The following is a 13,605-nucleotide window of genomic DNA, read 5'->3' as shown; positions in this document are numbered from 1 at the left end:
AGAGTATCAGGATGGAAAATCTGGTCTTCAGTTTTCTTCTACTTGTTTGTTTGGCTGCTGTTATTGCTTCTCACAGATGTCCTTCGCCTTTCTCTTTTTTCACCATGCCAGGTAATAACTTTTAATTCCTGAAAAAGCCTTAAAAAAGATATTTCTCTTTGCTAATTGAATATAGTCTGGTCAAATTGGATGCCTTCCCTTTTAAAGCTCATGCAAGAATTTGCCTGACAGCAGCTTTTATGTCTTTTATGTCAGAAGAGTGAGTGAAATCCAAGTTTTTATTTGCCTTTCAGCCTACTAACACAGTATAATATTACAATAAAGTATGTGTAAGAACGCGCCTTTCCTTCGATCCAAAAGTAATATCAGACTTTCAAATTAACCAGACCTTTTTGATGCTTTGAATTTCCTGGAATTCAAACTCCCTAGCAATATGGTCACTTCTTACCTTGCCACCTTAAAGTAATTGACCCTATTACTGCAATTCATAGGGAGCCACGTGAGATTTGGAAAGACCTTGGCCACACTTTACTTAATTGACACTGATTTATAATCAGCACTTTGGTGAGTCTGCCATCTCTACCCAACTTGCTGGCCTGAGTTCTTTGGTGGGTCTTCTGTATCTACCCAACTTGTTGGCCTGAGTTCTTTGGTGGGTCTGCCTTCCCTACCAAACTTGTTGACCTGAGTTAATTCTTATTATTTTCTAATGTTTCCTTCTACTTTGCAGTCTTCTGGGTTTGTAGTGAAGAACTTGCTACTCACTTCAGATGCTTTTGAATATCCATGTAGGTTCCGTGATGAAGAAAAATAAATCACTTATTTGTAAATCTAGTTGTCTATCAGTGGTTTGAATTAATAAACAACTCCCCACTTTCCACAAGAAACATAACAGGTAAATGTTTAAATAGGTCTTTACTCAGACCTTCTTGTCAAAATTAACCACCTTTACAAGCACTGCTGTGCAGTCTGGCTCAGTGTGCCTTTTTGATTATTTAGGAGTAGTTTCAAAACACCTATTTAAGTGAATGTGGATTTCCAACCAGCTCTCTCAATATAGCAGGGTTTTGTATGAGGATAGGTTCCTTATGTTTGCATCTGGCTGAGACATTTGCTCAAAACCTGTGGGTTCAGATGTTCAAAATCACCATCAAAGACAAGAAGCCAGTCCTATGTGGAGGCATTGATACACTGTTTAGTAATAGTTTGATATCGGTGAACCTCTATTCCATGAGCTGCATTTGTTATGATGGTTTCTAGTTACCCATATTCTAATGCAAACAATCGCAAAGGTACTGCCCGAGGTTACATGCTTTCCAAGGATACATCTAGGAAACCCTTTTGTTCCTACAGTCTTCTGTGCTAGTACATCTTCTGTTATCCAGAAGCTCATTTAATTATTTTGGACTCACCTAGCTTCTGGTGCTTCAAACCCATTTGATGCTTTGCCTTCAGATAACTGCCTGCGTTCATTCATTGTTTATGCTTGCGTCAGTTTTGCTTTTCATAGCTACAGCTCCCCAAGTTTGCTTTTGTTAGCATGGTTTCTTATGCATTTACTTAAATATCTGAAAGAGACACGTTAGTGATAGATTCCTTACCTTCGAATAATCCCCAGGCGTCAGACTGGATCCAGAATGTTTTGCTAGCAGTACCGTTGCGCGTCAGTAGGTGGCGTCCTGCGGCTCCGTGTCTGTCGCTGGCGTAATAAGCGCCGAGATGACGTCACAGAGACTACTTAGGCGCCACCCATGCGCGCTGATGTCAGTAATTTCTTTTTCCGCGCCAGCAAGCGCAGATCCGGTTAGAGCACGTACCTTAGTCACTTTTTGACTACTACTTTGAGACTTTTTGCCTCCCCCTTTTTGCTCCTGGTGCACGTAGGGATGCCTGGATTTAAGTCTTGTGGGGCCTGCCGTCGCAATATGTCGGTGGCGAACCCCCACGATGTTTGCCTCTACTGCCTGGAGACCGGCCACGACTCCCGGTCCTGCCGGGAATGTCAAGCCATGTCCCCGAAGGCCTTGAGGGAGCGGCGCCGAAAGCTGCTGGAGGTCCGGCACTCGTTCCAGATCCAGGGACCGTTCCCGGGATCGCTCGCAGGGCCGTCAGTGTGACTCTGAGCAGGACTGGGTGGACGACCTGGAGGATGCCGGCGACCTCGATGTCTCTTCTGACCCGGGGTTTGCCTCTCCCCCGCCTACTATGGAGGAGGGCGCTTCCTACACGATGGTGCTCCGTCGGGCTGCTGAGGTCCTCAACCTCTATCTTCCTATGGTGGCCCTCAGAACTAATTTCCTCACTGAGGGGCTCCAGAGGGCGTCTACTTCATCCGAGCCCCTGCTTCCCTTCAACGATGCCCTCACTGACGTCCTGTTGGGCACTTGGTCGAGGCCGGCCACGGGGGCCCCTGTGGATAAGAATGTCGCCAGGCGCCACCTCCCGGCACCCCCGCGTTTTTGACCACTCATCCCCCGCCTGAGAGTCTGGTCATCCAAGTCTCAACGTCACAGAATGCCTTTACCACGGCTCCGCCGCATAAGGACTTTAACAGTTAGTTAACACTTGGAACAGTTAGGTAAGCGGTGGTTCTCTTTGGCCAGCTTGGGGCTTTGGTCGGTGAACACCGCCTGCTTATTGGGTCGCTATTCCCACGCGGTGTGGGACACCGTTGCTCAGGTGTTGCCTCAGTGTCCTGAGGCGGTCCATGCTGTACTTTCCCAGGCGATTGCTGAGGGTAAGGATGTGGCTAAATTCACCATTCGGTGTGGTTTGGACACCGCTGCCTCGTTGGGCAGGGCGATTTCCACGACTGTGGCTCTGCGTCGCCACGCCTGGTTGCGATCTACTGGGTTCTCGCCCCATGTCCAGAGCTCGCTCATGGATATGCTCTTTGATGGCACTCGCCTGTTTGGCGATAAGGCCGGCAGTGTACTGGAGCGTTTTAAGGACTCACGGGCTACTGCCAAGTCCTTGGGTCTTTCCACGAAGAGCCCATTCCTGGTTTTCATTCCTTTCGTGGCCAAGGCAGGGGCTCCCAGGCACGTTCCTTCAGCAAACCTGTGCAGAACCAGCCTCAGCGGGCCGCGGCTTCCGCAGGGGCGGCTCTGGGAATCGGCGTGGGGGTCAGTCCACCTCCGCTCCCGCTGCTTCTTCCTCCAAACTTTCCTAATCCGAGCTTTGTGGAGCACCCCATGCCAGTGGGTGGCAGGATTCGCCATCACCTCACCCACTGGCACGCTATTACATCGGACAAGTGGGTGTTGCAGATTGTCCACAAGTTACTCCCTTCCCTTTCAGTCTGCCCCTCCAGCCATGCCACCTCTGTACTACCGCTTGTCGGGGGACCACTTGGCGACTCTCCAGAAGGAAGTTGCGGCCCTCTTGGCCAAGGGGGCCATCGAGTGCGTTCCTGGGCCAGAAGTAGGGTGTGGTTGTTATTCCCACTACTTTCTGGTCCCCAAGAAGAACAAAGGGGGTCTGCGTCCCATCTTGGACCTCCGGAACGTCAGTCGCTTCCTCTGAAAGGAGAAGTTCAAAATGCTGACTCTGCCTCAGGTCTTGGCTGCCCTGGACCCTGGAGACTGGATGGTAGCATTGGACTTGCAGGATGCATATTTTCCCATCCCTGTCCTGCCGGCGTTACCTGCGGTTCATGGTAGGCCAGGAGCATTTTCAGTTTGCCGTGCTCCCCTTCGGCCTACCAGCGCCCCTCGGGTGTTCACGAAGGTGATGGCGGTGGTTGCAGTTCACCTGCACAGGTCAAGGGTGTCAGTCCTCCCTTACCTAGAAGACTGGTTGCTGAAGGCGGGCTCGCCCCAGGCAGTCGCCAACCACCTTCAGACTACGGCCGACCTCCTGCATTTGCTGGGGTTCTCCATCAACGTGCCGAAGTCGCACCTGAGTCCCTTTCAGAGGCTCCCCTTCATTGGAGCGGTTCTGGATTCGACGCGGTTATGGGTTTATCCTCCCGAGCAGCGAGTCTGGGATATTCAGGCTATGATTCCGATCTTTCAGCCTCTATCCTGGGTTTCAGTCAGGATGACCCTCCGGCTCCTGGGCCTGATGGCCTCCTGCATCCTGCTGGTGCCACATGCCAGATGGCGTATGCAGGCTCAGCAGTGGGACCTGAAGTTCCAGTGGGTGCAGCATCAGGGCAACCTGTCCGATCATGTCCAGGTTTCGGAGGGCACGGCAATTGCAGTGGTGGCTCACGAATCGTGATTGGGTCAATGGCAGATCCCTCTCTCTACCCCAACCGGAGCACACAATGGTGACGGATGCGTCCCTCCTGGGATGGGGAGGCTACTTGGAAGAGGCGGAGATGAGAGGCCTCTGGTCTCCGGCGGAGTCCAGGCTCCATATCAATCTGTTGGAGATTCGGGTGATCTGACTTGCACTGAAGGCATTCCTTCCCTCTGTCCGGGGAAGTGTGGTGCAGGTGTTCACGGACAACACTACCGCCATGTGGTATTGCATTACCTTGGTGGTTCAACACCTGGCAGGTTCTCTGAACGCCAGGGCAGGCTAACTCAGCTGCCGATGCTTGATGGATCACGAATGGCGTCTGAACGCGGACGTTGTGCAAGGTCTCTTTCCGCAGTGGGGAGAGCCTTGGTTAGATCTATTCACCACAGAAGAGAACGCGCAATGTCATCAGTTCTGCGCGTTGGAATTTCCAAGGCGGCACTCGCTCGGCGACGCTTTTCGTCGCGAGTGGATTGCAGTCTGTTGTATGCCTTTCTGCCTATACCACTTCTGCCCAGAGTGCTGAAGAAGATTCGGCGCGACCTGGCCAAGCTATCCTTGTGGCTCCGGATTGGGCACGAAGATACTGGTATCCCGAGCTACTCAGCATGGTGATCGATCCCCCGATCCGTCTGCCTCTTCGGGAGGATCTTCTGTCGCAGCAGCAGGGGACGGTCCTCCACCCAAACCTGTCCAGCCCCCACCTCCAAGCATGTAGATTGAGCGGCGACAGTTGACAGCTTTCGATCTTTCTCCCGAAGTCTGTGATGTCATTCTGGCAGCCTGCGTCCCTCCACTAAAACGGTGTACGCCTGCAGGTGGAACAAGTTTGTGGCATGGTGCACGGCGAAGGCTGTGGATCCCCTTTCTGCCCCTCTCTCTGAAGTCCTTCTGTTCCTTCTTTCTTTGGTGAACAAAGCGAAAACCAAAGGAAATGATGGACGGAGTGTTGAACATTGCAAGCACTCACCCCCAGTCAACTGATCTGGGTTTAATCCATCACTGTTCTTTAGCCCACTCTGCCACCCCAGTTCAGACATGGCCATATGCAAATCAGTCTGACCCTGTGCCTCATGGGAACAGTCCAGCCCGAACTGCCAAGCCATGTCTTCCCTGGACCGGAAACAAGCTTCCTAGGACCGGTTTCTGGCATTTCAGCTGTCTTCAGCCAGGCTTGCTTGAATCCAGTGGCAAAGTGAGCAAGGGACTCACGTCTGAGCATACCCTGCCAACTTATGGCGAACAAAGCGAAAACCAAAGGAAATGATGGACGGAGTGTTGAACATTGCAAGCACTCACCCCCAGTCAACTGATCTGGGTTTAATCCATCACCGTTCTTTAGCAGTTGGCAGGGTATGCTCAGACGTTGAGTCCCTTGCTCACTTTGCCACTGGATTCAAGCAAGCCTGGCTGAAGACGGCTGAAATGCCAGAAACCGGTCCTAGGAAGCTAGTTTCCGGTCCAGGGAAGATATGGCTTGGCAGTTTGGGCTGGACTGTTCCCATGAGGCACAGGGTCAGACTGATTTGCATATGGCCATGTCTGAACTGGGGTGGCAGAGTGGGCTAAAGAACGGTGATGGATCAAACCCAGATCTGTTGACTGGGTGTGAGTGTTTGATTGGTTCTGATGCTCCGTCCATCACCACCCCCTTTTGTACCGCTTTGTTCGCCATAAGTTGGCAGGGTATGCTCAGACGTTGAGTCCCTTGCTCACTTTGCCACTGGATTCAAGCAAGCCTGGCTGAAGACGACTGAAATGCCAGAAACCGGTCCTAGGAAGCTTGTTTCCGGTCCAGGGAAGATATGGCTTGGCAGTTCGGGCTGGACTGTTCCCATGAGGCACAGGGTCAGATTGATTTGCATATGGCCATGTCTGAACTGGGGTGGCAGAGTGGGCTAAAGAACGGTGATGGATCAAACCCAGATCTGTTGACTGGGTGTGAGTGTTTGATTGGTTCTGATGCTCCGTCCATCAGCACCCCCTTTTGTACCGCTTTGTTCGCCATAAGTTGGCAGGGTATGCTCAGACGTTGAGTCCCTTGCTCACTTTGCCACTGGATTCAAGCAAGCCTGGCTGAAGACGGCAGAAATGCCAGAAACCGGTCCTAGGAAGCTTGTTTCCGGTCCAGGGAAGATATGGCTTGGCAGTTCGGGCTGGACTGTTCCCATGAGGCACAGGGTCAGATTGATTTGCATATGGCCATGTCTGAACTGGGGTGGCAGAGTGGGCTAAAGAACGGTGATGGATCAAACCCAGATCTGTTGACTGGGTGTGAGTGTTTGATTGGTTCTGATGCTCCGTCCATCAGCACCCCCTTTTGTACCGCTTTGTTCGCCATAAGTTGGCAGGGTATGCTCAGACGTTGAGTCCCTTGCTCACTTTGCCACTGGATTCAAGCAAGCCTGGCTGAAGACGGCTGAAATGCCAGAAACCGGTCCTAGGAAGCTTGTTTCCGGTCCAGGGAAGATATGGCTTGGCAGTTCGGGCTGGACTGTTCCCATGAGGCACAGGGTCAGACTGATTTGCATATGGCCATGTCTGAACTGGGGTGGCAGAGTGGGCTAAAGAACGGTGATGGATCAAACCCAGATCTGTTGACTGGGTGTGAGTGTTTGATTGGTTCTGATGCTCCGTCCATCACCACCCCCTTTTGTACCTTCTTTCTTTGGCCCAGCAGGGCTCTGCTCTGGGCACTATGAAAGGTTATCTTTCGGCCATCTCCGCCTTTTTACGGCTTTCAGATTAGCCTTCTCTTTGTAAGTCCCCGGTTGTTAACCATTTGTTGAAAGGCATTACGCACACGTTTCCTCTGGTGCCGTTCATAATGCCTCAGTGGGACTTAAACCTTGTCTTGATGTATCTGATGTGCGCCCCCTTCGAACCACTTCATACCTGTCCTTTGTGTCTTCTCACTCTCAAGACCGCCTTCCTGGTAGCTAACACCTCTGCCAATCGAGTAAGTGAGCTCCAGGCCCTTTCTTCCAAGCCTTCTTTCCTTTCTGTTTATCCGGACAAGGTGGTTTTAAGGACCCGTCCTTCTTTCTTGCCAAAGGTTATCACACCCTTCCACATCGGGCAGACCATCACTTTGCCCACCTTCTTACCACCTCCGCATCCTTCAAGGGAGGAGTAGAGGCTCCACCGTCTGGACCCAAAATGTGCGCTCGCATTCTATCTGAAGCGTACACAGTAGTTCCGGGTGTATGACCAGCTCTTTGTTGGCTACGTGGGCGCCAAGAAAGGTCGGGCTGTGCACAAACGGACTATCTTGCAGTGGGTCGTTTTGTGCATCAAAGCATGTTACTCCTTGGCTAAGAAGGAGCCTCCTGTGGGGCTGCGTGCCCATTCTACCTGGGCAATTGCAGCCACTACTGCCTTGGGATGCGGCGTTCCCTTGCAGGACATTTGTCGGGCAGCTACGTGGGCCTCGCTGCACACGTTTACCAAGCATGACAGTCCAGTCCGGAGAGACGGCTTCTTTAGCCATTCTGTTCTCCGTGACTTTCTGGTGTAATCTGTTTGCAGACCCTCCTCCGCGGTTGGTATTGCTGGGGTATCTATTCTTAGGTAAGGAATCTATCACTAACGGGTCTCTTTCAGATGCACAAGTTACTACTTGTGTAACGATATATCTGTAAGAGACATTAGTTAGTGATAGATTCCTTATCGCCCCAACCATCCTCCCCGTTCTGCGAACTGATTCTAGGGTTAAGGTCATCTCCTTTCAGGGCCCTAGTTTCATGGCACCAGTGGTCAGTTTCTTGCATGGCTCTGCGGTCCTGGCGAGGAAAGTCGTGTACAGAACTGACGTCAGCGCGCATGGGTGGCGCCTAAGTAGTCTCCATGACGTCATCTCGGCGCTTACGACGCCAGCGACGGACGCAGAGCCGCAGGATGCCACCTACTGACGCGCAAAGGTACTGCTAGCAAAACTTTCCGGATCCAGTCTGACGCTGGGGATTATTCTAAGGTAAGGGATCTATCACTAACTGTCTCTTACAGATATATTGTTACACAAGTAATAACTTACGCGTTCAAACTAAAATAATGTTGCTTCGAACATTATTATGGAATCCTTACATATTTTTGCTACAGCAGCTTTGAAAGTGATATTGTGGAGCTATTTGTTTTGTTAATAAATGACAATAGTGGTGATTTGGGCAGTCCTAATCAAATCACGTTTGGCTGGTCATTATCCAATATTTAGTTCACTACCCAAATATGAGTGATTGGGTGCACCTGAAATGTCGGTCATACATGTGAGCAGAGGAGCATTCTTGCTTTACCCATAGCAGAGTGTAGACTACAGAGAAGAAGAGAGAGGTGCCAGTGGGAGGGTGTACCAGGCATGCTGATTACTAAAGCTGCAAAAACGTATTCCTTCATAAATTAACATTCTCAACATTGGCATGTATTATGTATCATTTTTTCCTGAGTTTTACCAACTGCTTGTATATAAAAGTGTGACTACACATGTCAGTTAGACCACTATTCTTAAGGCTCACAAAGCTCCGATACCCTTGGGTCTAAATATGTTGAAGGGATTTATGGCAAAGCAAATGTAAGTAAAGGAGTGTGGGGATGAAAGAATTGAAATATGCTGCCGTGATGCCCACGATATTGTGAATGTGCACGGTGGTTTGTCACTATTAAGAATGAGACCTTAGGATGTCTGCTGGTACAGTTTACTGTTGCCTGATCTGTGGAGGGGTCACCTTTGGTGTTCCAGAGGCATAGAGAGCTGTAAGCTAGCACGGAAATGCTTCTCTCTTTAGTCATCCGTATGAAAATACCTCCTCTCCATTCAAAATATTAGGTCAATATTTGTAAAAGATTTGGGGGCTTACAACGGGTCTTTGTACTGGACTGACTCTATATATAGAAAGAGGAGTGACAGTAGTAGCAAGACTAATTGGGTCGATTATGCCACCTTATAAATGGTAAAGGAATGTTCAAATGTTTTTAGTGCATATAGCATGACACGAACAGAGATGGTCTTGGTGAGTCCTCGCTTCCATTTTGTGTTTCAGATTTGCTACGATTGCCCGAGATGCACCAGGACTGTGCTCTGTTCCTTTGTCCTATATGCCTGTAGTTTTCTTTTTCTGTTTTGATTTCTCATTGATGTTGTTTGATTTGCCATTGTTCATCAACGTTTTGCTTTTGTTTTTGTGATTTAAACTCACCACACATTTGTCTCCATTTAGGCAAAAGTAGAGAAAAAGCCAGAATCTGTGGGGGCACCCCGAAAGCCCGCCGCCCCCCTTCCAGTAACTAGAACAGCCACCACTAAAACGACTGTCTCGAAAGAGACTGCGCAAAAAGATACTAATGGGAGAGTGAGTGTGTTTTCTTTTAAGACATTTGCCTTCTTAAGAAGAAAGTGGAGAACCGATTTTTCTCTGTTCAGACTCCGTTGTTATACTTTCTTCTTTTCAGTGTTGCACGATTTTTCCTCCTCCCCATTTTTTCGCCTACACCCCCTTCCTATCACCCTCTGTATTCTAGTTGAATTCAATTGGAATTGTTGTATTAGGTAATTATTGATTTGCTAATCAAATTCATGGTTGACCGGTAATGAGTGTGTGCTGCTCTTTGCCTCATAGTTAATTACTATGTATTATTTGTGTTTATCTGTTGCCTTATATATCTAGACTTTCTCTACCAAAGCCAGTTTTTTCTTTTTTTTAAGCTCCTATATAAGGTCGCCATTTTCAAAGTTAAAAACTGTTGTAAATTAGTATTTAGTGTATAACACTTTTCTACAATTCGAAACTTGCGCAATTCATGCACTCGAAACATCATGCAATACTTAGCAGCACCACTATCTCCTTGAATGTTAAATGTTTTTATTTTTTTTATGCCTCTGTCCGCATGGTTGTCAACATGTACACGTAGTGCTTTCTCAAGATTGTATTTGAGATTCTTCATTTCAATGTGGTCCTGCCACTTAAGGACTCAAAACCTCATTTCTATTACTAACCTTTCAGACGTGAAGAAAAGAGTTGCTTTTCAACATCAACAAATACGGGCTTGGGAAGAATCGATCTTGCCCCATCTAGAATTGGGTCTACCACTATGAAAGACATGCTTTTGAGGCAGGGGCAAAATTATCTCCGTCACCTATTCCACACAATTAATACATCATTTAAGCAATTAACCAGTGATCTAATATTAATAATATTAAAACAATATAGTTATGATATTTTAGAGAATGTACTGGAGACACTAAAGACCTATCCCAGGGAAATTGTGCTTTCCCCTACTCTGCGACCGTAATCGAAGAGTAGCCAGTGTTTCCTTAATGAATGTTTATATGCAGTATGACATTATGTTTTTTTTATGTATTTGTCAAATGTCTTTTATTGATCTTCTGTCTTCAATTATTTGAATTATTTTCTGTGATCATTCGTTACAGCTTCAAACTCTAAGCCTAAATTTACAGGCTCTTTTTCTAGCTGCATGTTTCCCACTTCTATCCAGCATTTGTGATTGCTATACTATCCCAGAATTGTTTAAGCCCAGGACATTCTGCAAACATAGGGACTATGTCGGCTGCATAAAGATGACACTTGGGACAGTATGACTGTGCAAGGATCCTAGATGATGCCCACTTAGAAATTCGCTCAGGTGTGTGATAAAGCAAACTAACTGTCCTAAATTGCTGTAGTTTAAGGTTAAGAGATTGATGATTGATCTAGTGTTTCCAAGGCTTCCGGTATTTCAGTAACAGTCACTACAGTCGTTAGTCGCCGACTCCAAATTAACGCGAATTGCACATGGTCATCCTGGGCATAAGACACAAAGCCCTGGTACATTATGCTTATTGAGCTCCGACCTTACTCCCTTAAAGGTTGATACAAAAAAATAAGGATTTCAGATGTTTCTTGATCCTTATTATACTCACACTGGTGTAAAAGATAGTCCCTCACCTGGAGATACTTGAAAAAATAATGCTGTGGAAGCCCATATATTTCCTGAAGTGAGGCAAAGGAACGAAACCCCTGCATGTCATATAACTGGCCCAGGTTATGTAAGCCCAGATTACCCCAAGCTTGCCCAACGCGTCGTGAAATATATCGGAGTGATTGATTGTCCCACAATGGAGTATGAGAATAAACTACTGGTATAAAAAATTAAGAACAAATTTCACACCAGATCTGAACCACATCACTTATCACCTTAAATATAACCCTCTGAAAGTTCGGGTCAACTAACTTATGCATTGCATGCCTAATGTCTAGACCCAGTGCTAGTTGGTACCCAAATGCAATCAGCCCAGGCTTATTCCCAATCAATAAGCTTTGAATCCGTCCAGTAAATGAGGTCCAAATGTACATCTCAAAATCCGGTAGCTTGAATCCTCCCTGCACAAAAGGTAGTTTCATATACCTAATAGCACGTCTAGCTATTCTGTACACCCATATGAAACTACATCTGCCCCTTCAAGATGTTTGAACATGAAATCAGGAACCTGCAGTGGTATAGAATGAAATAAGTAAAGAAACTTTGGTAAAATATTCATTTTATTGATATTACAATGCCCCAAGATACGTAATGGGAGTCTATGCCATTGCCATATTTTAGCAATGACAGTTTTTAGGAGAGGCTCATAATTAAGCGCAATATTTTCCACCTGACTACTCAGCCATATGCCACTATAAGTGCCCGTATCTGTAACTCCTATTAACGGATAGGTGTTTTAAAACTAAGAATTATTTGTGTTCCAGGCAAATTGAGCTTGTAACCAGAGAATACACCAAGTTGTCCTGCCTCCTTAGATGTAAGATCGATAGCTACACTCGGGTTGGTAACATAACTGTGTATGCAGATGATATCACAGGTTATTTTCAGTTCAACACAATTTAATCTAACTGGCCGTATGCCCCTGTTAACGCATCAGATGTCTTGAATAAGGTTCTATAAAGAGAGCGAATAACGGGAAAGAGGGGACTCACCTGGCGCGTCCCCCGATATATTGAAAATTAAGCAGAGGACTTACCACCCATCAGGATTTTAGCTACTGTGTTCTTATATAACGCCGGCACTAGTGCTATGAATCTATCACTGATCCCAAATGCACCCATGGTCATCCAGAGGGATTCCCAGGTGACCCGGTTAAGTTTTCTCCGCATCCAGCATTATCCTGCCAATCTTTCGTTTTTTTGGCGATATCAAATTCTGCAATTAAGGTATTAGTATAAGCCGTAGTGTCCCTACCAGGCACAAAAACATGTTGCTGTACTGAGACCAAATCGTGCATTAGTGGGGCGGGCATGTAGCTGAACTTTTGGAGTAGATTTTAGCGTCTGCATTGATCAAAGATATTGGGCGATAAGACCCCCTGTCCTCTGATGGCTTATCCTTTTTAAGAAAAAACACTATATTAGTCACCCCCCATGAAACTGGGGTTTCTCCACCGCTATAAATATAAGTTGTCAATTCTATCAATGGGGGAGAATGTCCATAAATACTTTATAAAATTCAAGAGGTATGGTGTCCTCTCCTGCAACATTCCCAGATGGTAATGCACAAAATAGCCGCATCAACCTCTCCTAGCCTGATATCCCCTTCTAGCATATAGCTCTGCTGAGAATCTAGCCGGGGGATCCTACTTTCCGCCCTAAGGGTAGTTTGCCAGGAGCTCTCAGTCAATGCTATCCGGTTTATTTTACACCTTTTGATAAACTGAGGTAAATTGCTCTGCTATTAATTGTGGGAAAGTCTACCCATACCTGTCATCCCCCACAATGCGCTTTATAGCACTGCTAGCCTTTTTATCAGATATCTGATGTGCGAGGATGCGTCCTACTTTTTGACCATATTCGTACTGGAATGGCTTATTTTTCTGATAGCTTGCAGCCACCTTCTCAATTACCCCCTGTGAGAAGTTGGCCTGGTATATGCTGTCCACTAGTTATAGTGGGCACCTTGTACCAGTCCAAACAACCCTTATTGATGATTAGGTTTAAGACAACCTTTATTGAAAGCTATCCTAGTGGTAGCTATGGAGAGCAGCCTTCAGGCTAAGTCTTGAAGGAGTGTAAAGCAGCTTGGTTTACCAGATTATAACCTCTTGAATAACTAAATGAAAGGAGAACCACACAAGGTGTATGTGTATATGTGTGTGTATATATATCTCTCTCTCTATATATATATATATATATATATATATATGTATATATATATATATATATATGTATTTATTTCTAAACACGCTCTACTAACCTCTTTATGAAGTTAGAGAGCAAGGCACACAATAATACAGTTCTTAAACGACAGTAAATAGCACAATATACAATGGGCCCCAGGGGGAGACCAAACCATATATTAAGAAAGTGGTATAAGAACCTC

At 46.9% G+C, this 13,605-nt stretch overlaps 1 protein-coding gene across 50 annotated transcripts in view; it reads left to right on the top strand.

Annotated features, from left to right (window-relative positions):
- MAP4 (microtubule associated protein 4) overlaps positions 1-13,605 on the top strand; it is a 1,793,677-nt gene that overhangs the window by 1,525,087 nt on the left and 254,985 nt on the right. For 46 of the 50 annotated variants that reach the window (XM_085628688.1, XM_085628664.1, XM_085628660.1 and 43 more), the window contains one exon: positions 9,459-9,590. The exons of the other annotated variants lie outside the window; for them this stretch is intronic. In XM_085628688.1, coding sequence (XP_085484814.1) covers positions 9,459-9,590 — 132 coding nt within the window. The remainder of the gene's footprint in view (positions 1-9,458; positions 9,591-13,605) is intronic. 50 annotated transcript variants of the gene reach the window in all.

This window comes from Triturus cristatus, chromosome 10 (assembly GCF_964204655.1).
Source record: "Triturus cristatus chromosome 10, aTriCri1.1, whole genome shotgun sequence".
NCBI lineage: Eukaryota > Metazoa > Chordata > Amphibia > Caudata > Salamandridae > Triturus > Triturus cristatus.
This window is presented reverse-complemented; position numbering and strand designations above follow the sequence as displayed.